A 17,556-nucleotide genomic window follows, 5' to 3' on the forward strand; every position below is an offset into this window, starting at 1 on the left:
CTCTGAACTATACTACCTCTCCTCATTTTATATATGACTTTATATTCCTCTAGCACTTCCAACTTCCATATCTTCCCAAATACCTTTACACGCTTCGCCATTTCACTTCACTTTCCCACACAGTTGCTATTTCTTATTGGCGGCACGTGCTTGCCACACGTTTATAAATGTATTCAAAGCCCTATTTTACATTGCAATATACAATAAAGTACAACAGAATATGGAGAAGCCACTGCAAAAGATTAAATTATCCTTTACATCCGTAAATAGCAAAGAAATAATAACAACACCCAACAAAAACCAACAACAAATCATATAATAAAAGAGTTTCCTCTCCCAGTGCGAAAACCTCAGTTTTTCACTCGCTTGCCAAGCACTCACCTACATATTGTTGGTTCGACGCAATAATTCATAATAATTTAAGCCACCAAAAGTGAAAGTCTGACATTTTAATGGAATTCGGAATTTCATACGCTTGACGGTGAGCGGCTCCAATTGAAGTTGACAAGCAGCAGCAGCCGAGCCACAGCACATAGCGTAGCACACGTTCGGATCCAGGTAAATAACGGTGTTTGTATGTTTGCATTCTTAACTCTTACTGTCTTTGCTTCATCTCTTGCCCCTGAGGGTTGGAATGTCTTAAGTAGGTTCCGGAAGCTGACGCTCTTACAATGCGTACCTGTGAATTTCTTGCCGTTTCGTGTTCGCATTTAATTTATGCTCGTAACTATTTCACAATTCTCGCTAGTCAAAATATTGCTCCGCTACAGCTTGTGCATGTCTGCTTCGGCAATGCTCTCTATAGATGCTTTAGTAGACATGCATCTTTCCCTACCATAAGTACGTGCTCGCAAATAAATCATATGGCATTACTCATAATACCGAAAATGTGTGGGAAATTGTTTCGTTCGAAGCGATTTCGAATTAAATACGTGTCTGACTACCAGTTTAGTTATATAAGGAGTTAAACGATATTACAAATATATCGGAAACATTTTTTTATTCATAGTTCGGTGAAATACAGCAGTCTATGTCTGGACCATTTCTGTGCCCTCTATACTAGTTTGATTATAGGGATTCTCCTGCATTTTTTGTATGCTATGTAACGTCCATGTCCTCAGATGACGCCTTTGGTTCGCTTCGTTGGTTGGTCAAAGTCTTTTTAGGCGCAGTTGGACCATACAAATCAAGTTTTTGGCCTCCCAGAAGCTGCGATTTAACTCCGTTGGACTATTTTCTGTGGGGAGCTGTTAAAGATAAATGTTACGCCAACCTTCCAGAAACAATTCAAGATCTAAAGTACGAGATTCAAGCTGCTGTAGCTGCCATAAGGCCTGAAACCATCGAGAAAGTACTCCAAAATTGGGTGGATTGGATAAGCTACTGTAAACTCAGCCGTGGTGGTCATTTGTCCGAAATTGTTTTCCACAAATAAATTTCATAAAACAACCTTTTAAATAAATGTTAGACCTTTGAAAAATATCAAGCCGTTTTTTTTATTGACTTTTTAAATTTAAAATTTAATATGGCCCACCCTGTATCTGCGGATTTTGGAAAAAGAGCAATATTGGCACTTTCGCCCCTATTGTTCAGCTTCTTCAACACTGGGGCTGAAACATCTCGATGGTTTTACCTCCAGCAAACAAAACGTCACAGCAGAAACTGACATTAGCCGACTAAACACATTTGTGATTTTGACCACAATTAATTGACTGTTCAAGTGAGATCTCTCTTAGGATCAACCTCTTCAAAACCTAACCTAATAATGGTCGGTTCTTTTTTGAACGATAAATCAATCAAAGAGTATGCTAACTTTTATGCTATATACGGTTACTCTTCTGCTTCCATGGAGACCTTAAAAATTAGTGTAACTAGTTTCAATATAGTCAGAAGTCGTTTTTTGATAAGCCACGTGTAGGTGCCCCAAAAAATGAATGAAATCGGAGGGTAACCCCTCTCACTCTCCATATAACAGTACTGTTCGAAACAACTAAAAGCACAATAAATCAATAACTAAATGCCGTGAGAGACCTTTAATGAAGCCGGGCTCAAAATTGGACAGTGGGAGGGGTACCGCCCACTCTTTAGTGAAATCTCATATTTAGGGACCCGACTGACCGATTTCGACTAAATTTAGTACGAAATAATCCTTGTCAAGTATTCCTAAGTCACAGAAAATAGACGAAATCGGACAACAATCACTCCTACTTTTCAGTTATAACGGGCTTTTCAACAGGGTGCTATGAAAGTAGATCGATAGGGACATATTTTTTCCCATTCTTTTGACATTTCTCTTCAGTACGCTTTGCGATTTTATCACGGAAAGATATACGATCCAAAAACGAGTCGAAATTATTAAAATTTGCTACCGAAATTCGGTATCAGTGGCCTCAACTTTAAAAGCGTTACATCCAATTTATGGTCGTCATAATCGTCCTATCAGCTCAACAATGTAGCATCTATTGGAATAATTTGAACCCACAGATAGAGTACAAAATGTTCCCGTGCCAGTGAAATAAAGAAATGCCCGTAGTGTCGAGAATATTGCTGCCGCTGGCGCATCAATTGAGGAAAAACCAAATCAATCTCTCGCACGTCGTTGGGCGTGGTAGCGAATTTTGCGAGAAGATCTTTGCCTACACCCTTAAAAGATCAAATTGACGCAAGAGCTGAAGCCGCTTAACCACAGAGTTGTCGTATGTTCGTGAATAGAGCTAAGCAACAACGTGAAAATAATTCTGATTTTTCATCGAAAAATCATCTTCAGCGATGAGGCCCTCATTTTCTGTCTGATGAATAGCTTTATCAAAAAAGCAAAATATGCGTTATTCGTCATTTTTTGCCGATGCAGTAGACTTAGAGTTAGCTTTTTGCTTGATTTAAATTTTTAGCCAATAAAATATAAAATCGATACTGAGTATAATCAAAATTAGCTTTTGAATACAAAATCATTCACGAAAGTTATATATTATATATCTACCTACAAATATGCATACATATTTATTAAATTGTTAAGTAACAAGCATTCATTGTCAATTTCATCATTTAAAATTCACTCGAGCTTGCTCTTATCTGCATAATATGCTTGTTCATTGTTCTACCGCGTCCTTTAACTTCATATGTGACTATATGTACGCATGTATGTCAACTTCACCACGCTTCCACCACTGCGTCAGCTTGCGGTAAATTACCTAAAATGCGCATTTGATAAGCAAATAATTTCGCAAAATAATTGATTACTTTATTTATTTAACATTTTGTGGTAATTATCTGCTAATTTGCATGCGTTTACCTGCCCAAAAGGCACACACACACACATACACATAAATGCAAACAGTCACAAGCAATTGAGCGCATCCTGACGCTGCTAGGCTGTGTATGTATGTATACATGTGAGTATTTGTTGGTATTTACAAGCTACTGTTCAATGAAGTGTTAAGTGAGTTTGTGTTTAGAGCTTATTTCCAGCATACTAATCGTTGTTATTGTTTATATAAGCGTTGCTCAATTGTGCGCTAATTTCCGAAGCACACAAATACAAACATACAAACAAACATAAATACATATATGTGAATGTATGTGAAATTATATGCATATGTATAAGTGTGTAAAGGGCGGGCTGAAAACAATTGAATACCTCAATTATAACCATATAACCATATAATACTGGTCAAGCACTCGTGCCCTCATTACCCAACACAGAGATATCCTATTATATTGTATATATATATTCCACACACGAGAGCTATTGCAGTTACAAGCAGCTAAGCGCCATATATGTACATATGTATGTATACACATACATATATTATTACATCTGTATATGTTGCCAGGTATGCATGTGTTTGCGTGTGCGGCCTATTAATACGCTTCGGGCTCATGAATCATGACAAATGGCTTGTGATTAGAAATATCAAGTAGCCACTTTAGTGCATTGCCAGTATTAGATAATATTAGTTAAGTACTCTGGGCAGCAAAGTCGAACTTCAAATGCCTCCTAATTGTGCAATGAGCGGTAGGATGGACTTTCGATGATGGGAATTTTAATTGGGTTGAAATGCGGATGCAGAATTTTAAGCAAAATTAATAGCATTAAATATTTATAGCAAAAACTTGGTTCGGAAAATTGGTAAACCAGATCTTCTAAAACCGCCACATGCTGATATTTCCCCGATTCAATCCATACTCTTCATAGAGCAAGGCGATTAACCTTTGTACGAGATTGGAAAATGTCGGAAAAGACCCGTAAAAAGATCGACACACGCCATCTCTTTGCGATGTCTGAATTCGGTATCCCCATAAAACTAATACGGCTGTGTAAACTGAGCTTGAGCAATACCAAAAAGCTCCGTCAGTATCGGGAAGGTCTTCGTCGAGCTGTTCGATACCAAACGAAGTTTCACGCAAGGCGACTCCTCATCAGGCGGACTTCTTCAATCTGGAGAAAATAATTCGAGCAGCAAGTTACAATCACTCATTTTCTCCATCCTGCTATGTGGTTCAAAGGCATGGACGATGACAAACATCTCATGAATTGGCGTTACGATTTACGATTTTTCGAGAGAAAGCATTGGCAACGGCGAATACTGCAGTCGATGGAACGAGAGCTGTACGAAAATATATGACGATATTTCACCTAGTTCAGGAAATTAAGAGACAGCGGCTACGCTGGCTAGGTCATGTTGTCGGATGCATGAAAGCACTCCAGCTTTGAGAGTATTCGACGCAGTACCCGCCGAGAGAGAAGGCTGTTGTACACTCGGCTATAATCACGTAACCGGCGTCTACGCCAATAAAGTAGAAGAAGGAGAGTAGGAAACAGACTCTTTAAACATATTTCGGAGGAGCTGCATAAAATGAGAATTTAAAGAAACTAACTGTAAAAGTAGATTATCTTCTACTTATATTGTTTGTGCAGACGGGAATCTAACAGCAAATGTGCGCCCTGTTTGAAAGTAAGTTGCTCATAATGCGAATAAATTGTATTTTGAGTAAAGGATAGATGTGTTAGCTTGGCATTTTTTTACTTTATTTCGAAAGCTATTCCCAGTAAAATTCCTAAAAGATCTTAGGTGGAATCTCTGGTACATCCTAATAAAGCCTTGGGTGGAATCTTTCTGTTTTGAAGATCAAGTAATAACTTGTAAGCACGTTGGAGGTTGTGATATTAACTTCTTTATTGACTTCCTCTCAGCCAATGACGTCCTTGAACATCACTCATCGTAACATAAGAGCTCGAGTTGCTGCGTGACAACAGAGTGATCGGACCGATTATGACCTACTATAATCATACTAAAATGACTTCGGTGAAAGTAAAATTGTGCTTACCGCCAAATAAGATCTAGACAATCTGTGCAACATTAATATCGCATAAACAGCGACCTAAACATATTTAGTGAATAAAATTTTATTGATCCTCCAAATTTACGAATCATGAAATCTAAATCCCAATATCTAACTTTGGTCTAAGACCTGAAAACTGAGCTGGAACTCATTCTTAGAGAAAGCCGGACCTACCTAGAGCCCGGATCTAGATCGGACTTAAAAAATAAAATTGCATAGTAACGACTATATCTTTAGGTCTGTTACGAATGCTACTCTTTGACAACCTTTCAAAGTAGTAGATTAGTACCTGATATGGGATATTTGTATTTACAACACATTATTACATGGGTGGTTTGATCAACTATCAAAGACTGATATGCTAAGTTTAGATGCGGTGAAAAAGACGGTGACATCAAACAAGCAATTTTGAATGACTGTAAAGTGAATTTGTTTGAGATAACAGACTTTCTAAAAACATCAACTGAACGTGTAGACCATATCATTCACGCGTAGTTGTTATGAGAAAGCTCAATGCAAATGGGTATAGTGTTTGAAGATGTTGAAGCGTAATAAGACCGCGGGTTTGCATCCGATATGTGATAATGGCTGCATCCTTTCAATTCGAAATCATTCGACAGACAACCAAAAACGTTGGAAACGACCAACAGTCGCCTGGCAAGGTAATGGCGTCTGTATTTTGTGATGCGCATGGAACAATATTTTTGCCTACCTTGAAAAAGGAAGGATAATCCATAGGGACTATTATCAGTGAAAACGATGACAAAATCCATGAATTCGGCCCGTATTGCTTCCGCATTAACCGTATTCTCCAGACATGACCCTCAGCGCCTATTCGCTGTTAATAATTCGCTGGGAATAATTTTTAGTCGAATGAATAAGGTGATCGCTGAAACTAAGGATTATTTTAAAGCAAAAGACAAAAACCGTACTATAAAAACTGAATTTCAAAGTTTGTAGGGTCGCTATAAATCAGTGTATCACCCTTGAAGGGAACAATGTTGAATAAAAAACGAAATTTGCCAAAACAATGTGTTTTACCATGATAAGCTTTTTCAAATGACCTGTCACATATTTCAAGGAAAAGACTAGGCACGATTAGATTTGGTAAAGCAGAAAAAACAGGGATATATGGAATATGGGAGCATTATCAAGGATTGTACGAGACTCCCGATTATTAGCGTTATTTTTGTAGAGAGTGTTGACGGGTTGAGAGTGGAGTTCTGAAGTTTGTTGAGTCTAATACTGAAATGCCACCCTAATTTTATCGAAAAGCGACACTTGCTTTACAAATTTACCGAGATTATCAAAACTGGTCCCCGAATTATTTCTTTTTACTTACAGATACTTGTTCGATATTATTCTAAGGTTTCAATAATATTCTAGTAAATGCTGTCACTATTAAATCTTTAGCGAATTTTCGCACTACTCTCACGCACTCGTCCCACATCATCCACTCATCAGTAAAAACTATTGACACAAGGAGAAAAAATGTTTGCCAGCAAAAAAATTGCAAATGCCGAGGTAAACAAAGTGAACACTGCGTAAGCGTAGGATTATAGTGTTGTTTGCACAAGCGCACGTGCAAAAGGGGCAGACGTGGGGCCGTTAGTTCCGAGTCGTTACGAGTAGTTGGAGTCTGAGTGGCCAACACTCAGCGATTCTTTTTTTTGGACGAGGTGTGATAAAAGGCGTGATTTCATCATTCTGTAAACAAATTGATCAGATTGTGAGTCAACAAGAGCAACAACAATGCAGCTATAGGAAAAGTGTGGCAAGGTGTGCTATGAAAATATTTTTACACACACAGTCCAATAAAGCAAAGTAAAGTGTTTGCGTTAAGTAAATAAGTGCGAATTTGCGCATGGCTTATAAATAGTTAATGTGCGAGCGAGAGAGAGGGAGTGAGAAAGAGCAAATAATATTAAATGTGCGAAGAATAAATACCGCTACGAAATAATACAACACTTGAAGCGGGGGAAGAAAACCATCACAATTTAACGGTATAAGTATTTTTGTGTGAATGTGCGCGAATTTTCCTTACTTCAGCAATGCGTTTGTTGCATAATTAATAAAGTACAACAACTGGCGTACAACAAATGAAAATTGCTTAAGTGACAATTCTTGTTGAATTCGTGGAAAAGTGAAAGTGCCTTGAAAGGGGGCGACAGGCGGCGAGAAAAAACTTTTGAACGAGTCGGCGTCTGCTTGATCTTTGAAGTTTGCGCAAAATTAGACAATAAGTTAGACAGGTTGACAGTTGGAAAACAGACAAGACAGAGCGAGACATACACAAACAGATAGCGGTATGTCGGTGACAGAAGGGGAGTGTGCCTCCGCTAGACAGGTTGTCAGACAAACAAACAAAGCAAAAAAAATGGAGTGAGAGACTCGAGTTTTGGAGAGGTTGCAACGAGAGCGCACGTTAGTTGAAGAGCCTGACAACGGCGCAAAAGGATATACTGACAGCCGAAATTACAAACAAAACAAATGACATTGCGACACGGAAAATGTGGGGACATAGTAAAGTAGGCAGAAATTCTTATAACAGTAAATACGGAAAGCAGTCTCGATGGCAGAAAAATATACATACTCACATTTACATATTTACATGTTCAGGAAGGAAACTTGATGCTGCTGGAACGCGACGAAAATGGAGAGCAGAAAACCAAAAATAATACTTATAAATATCAATTTGAGAAACCTGGTAAGTGGGTTGGTAAATAATTAAACCATGAAATTTAGATATGAAAATCCGTTGTGTGTCACTCAGAATCTGCACATGAAATTATTTCTAATTATAATTGCTTCCATTGGATATTAAATTCTATAACTGGCACAGGTGTCAGATTGACATTTAACTCAAATGGTGAGAGAAAGCTGAGATTGGATAATCTTGCCTGTCAAGAGTCAAGAATTGGAAGTCACAATAAGTCAAAATTATTTAATAATAATGAAAGATGTGTCTTTTTTGACGAGTGACAGCAAAAAGCTGACGGTTGATCTTTCAAACACATGAAGTGATAATAATTCACTGTAATTAGTATTTAATTACTTTTAGAAGCTGCCACAAATGAAGCAGAAATAAATTATGTTAATATATACATATACGGTGAATTACTCCCCTTTACTATTTTATGGTATTAAATAAATTTTAAATGAAAATAAAGGTGATCCAAGTAGAGGTTACTTTTTTAAATTGCCTTTTTTTGACAGACCACTTGTGAGTCGCGTTAAGCTGTCATGTTATTTTTCTCAGTATTGTTGGCAGACTTACGCCCTTTACTTTTTTATGAAAATTCACGTTCTATAAAGAATTTATGTAAACATAATCGGCCTACTGAGCGTACCATTCGCAACACTCAGCATTCATTATTGGCACTCAATGAAGAAAAATATAGCAGTCGTAGCTGAGAGAGCACACAAAGACCGTTGTAGAGTCGATTCCGCCGTCGCAGCAACTCGGACTGACGTATGGAACGACTTGGCGGATTTTACGTCGAGATCTTAAATGGAAATATGGGCAAAAATACAGCTTCTATAAGAACTGAAGCACTAGACCTTCCCAAGCGACATTGCTTCGCTTTATGAGCTCTTGAAAAGTTCCAAGAAGATGGGACGTTTTCGAGCCAAATTTTGTTCAGCGATTGTTTCCTCGACGAACAAAAACCAACCAACGTCAACAAGTATACGAAAATACCTCATTAATTACCGTCCTGACTACGCCCACGCCAGTCAAAAATCGAGTGATGCTCATTGTTTTTTCCGGTATTCGTGGTTAGTGCATCATGAATTGTTTTAGGAGGGACAGACGGTCAATAAAAAAATTGTATTTGACCGTATTATTTGTCCGTGAACATCTGTCGAAACCGGCCGAACATTTCATGGATTTTAAACGATGATAACGCACCGTCGTATCGAGCCACGTTTGTGAACGAATATAACGTCAAAATATATCAATACCTTCGATCTACCACCGTATTCACCAGATTTGTGATTGTTTCTTGTTTAGAGGTGGAGAAACATCGATGCGAACATCGATGACATCGGATGTTTTCGAAAACATCGGCAACATCGATGCTTAGCTGGGCAAAATCGATGTTTTTCCATCTCTAAGGCATATAGAGTGTGGGCACTCACATATGGCAACACTGTTTTGTCAGTTATTAATTCTCTGCACATTCTTGGAATTTCAGCTTACACTGAATTCTTAATTTTTAGTTTTAAGAAGCGTCACTCGTTATCCAGACGTCAACGAGAATAGAAGCGTTATTACAATAAATTGTTTTAGATTTTTAATATTTGTGGTGTTTCCATTCCCACAAGAGGAAAACAGTTCGAATTGTAAGTACATATATCATTTAATCTCATTATAAATTATTAACAGAATATTATTATTTTAGTTATACTTGTTGGTGGTGTTGGCGTGAATTTGGTGATACTTAAAACATGGACAGGTTTATGAAAAGTAAGTACTAAATATCCGAATTTATCTTCAGAAAAGCATTGTAGATGAATTCCTGCAGAAAAGCAGATGCGCATTCACATGCATTTTTGCTTTTGCATTGAATAGACATTAATACAGTTTAATTCTTATAGGAAACAGCAAGCGAACAGCCAAAGCCTGATGAGGATCAAAAGAAGAGGAGGCGTGATGTTTCTATAGCTTGGGATCATTTTAAAAGAAACAGCGAAAAAAAACGCATGGGATATGCAATTACTGTGGTTAAGTCAATAAAGACGTGTGGAAACACAACAAATCTAATGGACCACTTAAAGCACGTTCATGCTGATCGGCTTAAAGTTGGGGGAACTGCACAGAAACCAAACATCTTAGAAAAGTTTGTTGGAAAATCGGTTTCCTTTTATGAAAATGGCTCCGAAACGAAAACGTCTCCTAGACAGTAAGGTAATGAATATGATTGCTGTCGATGTTCAACCTTTTTCTTGTGTTGAGGACGACGGATTTTAAAGAGCTCATGAAAGAAATGGACCCCCGCTACAGGTTACCTAGTAGGTCATACCTGCGCGACGTAGTGCTTCCATCTCAATATGAGTCTCTTAAGAATAAACTCCAATCTGTACTTAACGATATTGATTTTGTGGCCATAACGACTGACTTGTGGACATCCAAAGCAAAACGAAGGTTACATTACAGTTACGTGCCATTTTGTTTTAAATACTTTTACGTTGGAGTCGGCAATTTTAGCAACAAGGCAACTTCTTGACACTACCAATCACAATGCTATTAATATTTCTGAAACACTAAAGAACGTGCTTGAAGATTAGGGTGTCGCGAATAAGGTTGTTTGTGTTGTGACTGACAATGATGCGACGATGCTAAAAGCATGTGAGTTGCTTGAGTATAAGCACTTGCCTTGTGTAGCGCACACAATCAACCTTATTGTGCAAGATGTTCTAAAATTGCCCGATTTCGACGTAATTCTTACAAAATGTAAGTCGGTAGTTGGCTTTTTTAAGAGAAGCCAGATCGCATATTCGAAATTTAAGGAAGCTCAGGGGGACAATCCGCATTCTCTTCTGCAAGAAATGCCAACTCGCTGGAACAGTGCATACGAAATGATTAAGCGCATACTGAAGACAAACGAATTTATCACATTAGCTTTGGTATCTTCTCGTGGCGCTCCATTGCCGTTTTCAGCAGCAGAAGTGGATATTTTAAATGATATTTCCGAGTTGCTGTCCCCCTTCGAAGAGGCGACGCTTTCTGTGTCTACAAACACAAAAGTATCGGCGTCCATAATTATCCCTGTCATATGCGAACTGAATCATAAAATAAACAATATTAAAGTCAACACAGAAAAAGGCAAAAACATATTGACGACCATCAAGTTTAGTCTTACCAAGAGGCTCGCAAGCTATGAAACACGCACAATACCACGAATTGCTACCATACTAGATCCCCGCTTTAAGAAACACGGATTTTGTAATCCCTTTAATGCGGAAGAAGGTGTCAAAGCTGTGCAGCATGAACTGTTTACACAACTACCTGCAAACCCACTACATCCGCCAACATTACCAACACAGGAACCAAGCCGATTTTCATTTCTACAAGTCAAAAGCCAAAACAAGGTGCACTCTTCCTGGTCAGATGCCATTATCCTGATGAGACAGCATTTTGAAAAGGAGAACCAGCCGGAAAAATGTGATCCTCTTGAGTACTGGCAGGTAAGAAATTATGCAATAACATATTTTTTCCAAGTTATTGTATTAATTATATTTTAGATTTCTACAGATGGCGACGCGTTTAAAACGTTAGCTAAAAAATACTTCTGCGTTCCCGCATCTTCGTGCGAATCTGAAAGAGTTTTCAGTAAAGCTGGACAACTTATAAGTGAGCGTCGCACGCGGCTATCATCGACCGTTGTCGATAAGCTCCTATTTTTAAATAAAAACAAAAAATGTAAATAGTATGTAAATATATGTATATAGTAGAGTTAACGATAGTAAGTAAGGATAGTAAAGTAGGGATAGTAAGTAAGGATAGTAAAGTAGGGATTGTAAGTAAGTGAGAACATGAATATCATAAACAATTTTATTTTAATTTGTTTTTCGTTTTCTTTTTTATTTGATAAGTGATTAATAAAATGGATATTTTTTGTTGAAAATTTGACTTTTAATTTTTAAACATCACAAATCAAAATAAAGTTCAAATAAACTAAAATAACTGCTAATTTTTTTTTATTTAAAATGTCGATGTTTCATCGATGTTTTCGCTAAAAACATCGAAAAAAATCGATGCCCGTGAACATCGATGTTTCTCCACCTCTATTTCTGTTTCCCCAACTGAAATTGCCGCTCTGTGGAACCTGATTTCCGTCGGCTCGAAGATATAAAACAAAATTCGCTAAAGGAGCTGTAGGCCATCCTAAAAATACTGTTTCGAGGACTGGTAAACTTATTGGCTTAAGTGTAGGTGAGGACTACTTTGAAGGCGACAAAATAAATATTGGTGAAATATAATAATATTTAGTAATTTTGAGTGTATTTAAAAATATCCGAGACTCTTTTTGCATAAACTCAGATATTCTTACAATAAAAATTATTTTTTATAATATAATCGCAATTAAGAGACTCACAACTTACGCATCGTAAAATCATATAATCATACTTTTCATATAGCCCTAAATATTATCAAATTCAAATTAATAAAAAGTCAAAAGTGGTACATTAAAACAACTTTTAAAACTTTTATAGAAAAGTCTGAAGGGATTTAATTAATGTATTTTTAATTCATTAAATGTAGCAATATTATTTGTTTATTTGAGTTTACGCAATTACAATTCTAAGCGCTTTGGTTTCGGTTCGTTACAATCTATAACTGTTGTGAGAGGATATTAAAAACTCATAACTATTTTCATAGAAGTAGAAGACTTCTAAAGATAGTTTTTAATTCAAAATTAGGTAAGCGTATATTTAAAGAAATATATAAAAAAGTGAAATTTTGAATTTAAATGATTTCTACTTACCAACGATTATAACATTTTTACACTTCCTCTGCACACTTTATTCGTGTCCAACAGCTGCACTTGTTACAAAACAGTCGTGAAATACGCAAACGAAAAAAATTATTTGATATTAAATACTTACTTTGTAAAACTTCCATTTAAAACAAAAATTCACTTCACAATATAAGTAAACATATTTTGACATTTCTTTTCCAGCAAGGGAAGACCAAATACTGCACACACACAACAAAATATGAACTGACACTTTACAATACAAGTAAATACAGGGTAGGCATTTCTTTTTGACCCATTTGTTTCTAAAAAAAAAAAAGAACAACAGCAAAACAATGTTTTTTGTTCATTTCAAAAAATAATATTTTTGGTCCAAGGGGATTTGTTTCAGATAATATTTAAAAATAAGATCGCGTAAATGGGCACCCTTAGCTTTGACAGCTAAATGCACTCTTTTTTCGACATTTTCCATGACTTTGGCCAATGTTTCGGATGATATGGCGGCTGTTTCACGTCGAATGTTGGCTTTCAGTTGAGCTAAGGTCTTTGGCTTATTAGCGTTATACCTTGGATTTCAAATAACCCCACAAATAAAAGTCTGGTGGCGTCAAATCTGGTGATCTCGGTGGCCAGTCAACATCACCATTTTTCGTCAAGTTCGTTTTCAGCCATTTCGATGGCCCATTTGCCAAAATTAAGGCGTCGCGGATAATCAGCTGGGTTTAGTTTTTGTGCCATTTGAATTTTATATGGAAACATCTTCAAATCTTTATGAATTATGCGTCGGAGAGTGGTGCGAGAGATGTCTAATTCCTGAGAGCGGCGATAACTCGATGTCGATGGAGTCTCCTCAATACTGGCTCGTACAGCTTCGATATTTTCATCAGAACGTCTTGTGCGTTGTCTGGATGCATGACTGGCATTACTGAGATTACCGGTGTTCACAAATTTTGCGTATAAAGACTTAATTGTGTTCTTAACTGGAGCACTTTTCACTTTATTTTTTTTTGCGAAACGCACGTTGAGTTAACACAATTGAAAAGTTATTTTGAATATAAAGATGAACAATTTCAGCGCGTTCTTTTGGAGTGTTACTGTTTCATGGTATAAATTGTCTTCGAATGACGCTTCTAACGCGGTATGACATTAGCCGATTTGTCAGCGCTGTTAAAAGTTACAGCGTTGCCAGATGGGTCAACTTTAAATGGCCTACCCGTAGCATTTCTTTTTGCCAGCATCCAACTTCGCACAAAACAGAAACGGACTGCAACGAAACGGCAACGACACACATACACACACTTACGCTAAATATTTGACACACATCAATCAAAGACAATTTGAGGCGATACTCTTTGACTTTTCGTACGAGCGCTGTCGAAGTCTCCATTTGTACGAGTATATTTGACGGGGTGCCACTATTGCAGTAAGTATAGCAACAAGTTAAAAAAACGTAACATAAAATAAGAGAACAAATATACATATGTAAGACAATAGGAAGTAAACTTATCATATGATTTAATGCCCTAATATCCTTATTATGCATATTAAAGGAATAAAATGTTCAAACCTTCCCTATTTTCCTCTTCACTGTTAAACATACAAACCACCACGGCAATCAGCTAGAATTATAATTTCTTCGGTTTCGCTTCCTGTATGCAACATCAAGAAATAGGTAATAGAAATACATACATACATAACAAAAATATAGTATGAATATATCTTATAAATATAATCAAAATGTGTATATATAAGTATATATTGTATTTAATTGAGGAAATTTATTCTATGATTCTTACAACACTGTTCACTTCGACTTCAATTCCGTTTCCACGCTCACTTTCCGCTTTTTACTTAATTCCTTTTCCTGTCATTTACTCTTATAACTAATGTTGCCAGATGCGTAAGCAGAATATAATAATATTTTAAGGTAAAGGATTTTTTTAATTTAGAGTCAAAATCGGTTTAGATTTCTGTGATTTGAAATATATATATATATTTTTGAAACTTTTTCAAAATGTATTTAGATATTCAAAATTAAATCCGTAGAGCAAATAATTTTAATCAGATCATTTTTTTAGTTTACTTCATATTAAAAGTGTAAAAATTTGTAGCACAATACTCGGTACCATACAGAAACATACAATTTTCACACTTCTCCATTATTTAAACATAGTACATAAAATCACATAATAAAATTATTAAGTAGACTTTAAAATAAAAATTAAACTCATTTAAACATTCCAATCTGGCATCCTTGCATTGAAATGTCATTTGTAAAGTTGAGTGCGCAAGAAAAGGCAGCAGCGCAAGCTCTCCGTTAAATTGTAAACAAAAAGTGATGTAATTACAAATATTAACGGTTTAAAGTGAATAATATATTATTAAACTAAAGTAATAATAATTTAAAGTGTAAGTGCAATAAAATAACATTTGTAGAAACGCGTTGAAATTGAAAAAACTATCGGCGATTGCAAAGGAGTTTGTTGGTAGACGCAAGCCTACAAGTGCAGCAATAAGAAATCGGCACAGCTCGGTTCGCTGCGGCTCGTTCGTTTTCTTTTGCTTGTATTAGTTGCTGCATAAACAGTAAGAACATTTCAAATGGACGTTAATTTTGCTTTTGCATTGTCTTTTTCGCGATTTAAGTTTATTAGTGCGGTTCGGTGGATTTCGTAAAAAAATTAAGTGAATATCTAATAAGTGATAATTTTTCCTGTATTAGTGCGGGTCGGTGAAGTTCGTATGAAATTTAAGTGAATATTAAATAATAATTTTCCTAAGTTTGGTAACAAACTATATATATGACATGTTGATATGATAAAATAAACAACAAAATCAGACAAGTTCGAACCTGTTGCGCAAACACATGCGCATGTATGTAACTGAATATAGGCTGTTAGACCTGTTATTGAATGGTAAGTTACTACATTTTGATTGTAAAATCGTAATGTTTCACTGTGTCATTAAGATTATTTTACCCAATACCGACTGAATATTTGGAGATTTTAGTTAATGATTAATATTTAAAAAGTATTTTATCAAATGTTATAATCAGGGTTGCTAATTTTTTTATGAAAAACTTTAGACTAAAAATTGAAAATTTTATTATTAATAGCAAAATTAAGTCAAAATTAATAAAACATATTATTGTAATTTTTTGTTCAGAAATAAGCTTTTTTAAATAACGAGTTTTTTTAATTTTTAATGATTAATATTTAAGTAAAAGTATTTAGCCAAATTATAATTATAATCGGGTTTAATTAAAAAAAAAAATTTAGAAAATGATAAATTTATTATCAATCGCAAAATTAATTAAAATAAATGTTTATTCAAAAATTATTTTTTTTTTAAATTACGAGTTTTTCTTTAATTTTTAATTGTAAACATTTTTTAAATCCTGTATATAGGAATAAAAATTTATTTAATTATTGTTGATCCGATTTTGGAATTAAATAAATAAATAAAATATTTTATTTTTAGTCTTCTAATCCGGTATTTGGAATTAGAAATTAAAAACATATTGTTAATGAAGATTTTTGGTTTACAAAATAAAAAAAAAAAATCTTAAAATAAAAAAAAATATTTAACAAAATCACATTTTTTAAAAGTACAGTTAGGGTTTTCACAAGTCTCATAAAGTTATACATAAGTTATAACGATTTGATAACATAGCATTGAGAATTGTAAATGTGTAAACTCATTTTTGTATGAAATCCAACAATTTTTTTAAACAAGTGTAAAAATTTATAATTTTACGATGCTTTACAACTGGTTGTGAGTACCCCAAGTATTATAAATTTGGTCTTAAAACTTTCCTTTTCAATCCGAGGTATAGAAAATTATTATATAAAAATTTAATTTAAAATAAGATTAAAATATTTGAAGTAAAAACACAATTAACAAAAATCACAATTGTTTAAATTTATAGTAACAAATTTGGTAATTTTAATTAAAATTTTATTTTTAATTTTTGAATCGGGTATTTGGATCAGTAATTTAAAATATACATACATATTGCACATATGTATGTTTTCAATGAAAACTAAAAAAATAATTCAAAATTTTTTTTTGTTTTATTTTTTGTTTATATTATAATAAAAAATATTTTTTTTTTATTTGAATTGTTTTTTTTTGTTTTATTATTTAAAGTACAAACTCACAATTTTTTTAATTTAGTTTTTCTTTTCAATTCAGTATTTAGATATGATGGATTACAAAAAAAAAAAAATTAATTAAAAATACAAAATATTATTTAAAGTAAAAATTTTTGTGATTACAAAATAAAAAGAAAAATTAATTTTTATTTTAATTAAATTGTGAATAGTGAATAGTGACAATTATTATTTCTAAAATAGTTAAATTGCTTGTTTTAATAACAGGGGAAGTGCAGCTCCTGTGTGAAGTTTTTAAATCTGATTCGCTTGTTTGTAGATTTGATAATTTCGCAGTAAAAGTATGCCCAAAAATTTAGAGTGGAATACATACTGATGCCCATAAGTGATTTTTGTATTTAAATAAATTTTATATTATTTATGATCAGATTTTACTATTATTTTTTATTTATTTATTATAATATTTATAATTTATAATATGTATCTATTTACCAATTTTATTCCGAATACTATTATTTTGTAAATACGAAGAAATTATTTATAGCAACTAAAGCTTGCGTCCACTTTAGACGTGTTTGTTAAAAGAATTTGCTGAATTTTACCCCCATCATGTTTTACTA

The 17,556-nt window shown here is 34.6% G+C and overlaps 1 protein-coding gene across 1 annotated transcript; it reads left to right on the forward strand.

The window, feature by feature from the left end:
* Positions 1–10,052: 10,052 nt before the first annotated feature.
* On the forward strand, positions 10,053–11,840 carry LOC125775822 (E3 SUMO-protein ligase ZBED1-like). Its single transcript, XM_049446715.1, has 2 exons — positions 10,053–11,532; positions 11,590–11,840. The coding sequence occupies exons 1-2, from the start codon at positions 10,681–10,683 to the stop codon at positions 11,773–11,775; spliced, it is 1,038 nt and encodes a 345-aa protein (XP_049302672.1). The 5' UTR covers positions 10,053–10,680; the 3' UTR covers positions 11,776–11,840.
* Positions 11,841–17,556: the final 5,716 nt, after the last annotated feature.

The sequence above is a fragment of the Bactrocera dorsalis genome, chromosome 1, assembly GCF_023373825.1.
Source record: "Bactrocera dorsalis isolate Fly_Bdor chromosome 1, ASM2337382v1, whole genome shotgun sequence".
In the NCBI taxonomy this organism is placed as follows: Eukaryota; Metazoa; Arthropoda; class Insecta; order Diptera; family Tephritidae; genus Bactrocera; species Bactrocera dorsalis.

Coding starts and splice junctions, on each gene's coding strand:
- LOC125775822 (XM_049446715.1), top strand. CDS start 10,681: ATGCTAAAAGCATGTGAGTTGCTTGAGTATAAGCACTTGCCTTGTGTA. Junction 11,533..11,589: donor ATCCTCTTGAGTACTGGCAG/GTAAGAAATTAT, acceptor ATTATATTTTAG/ATTTCTACAGATGGCGACGC.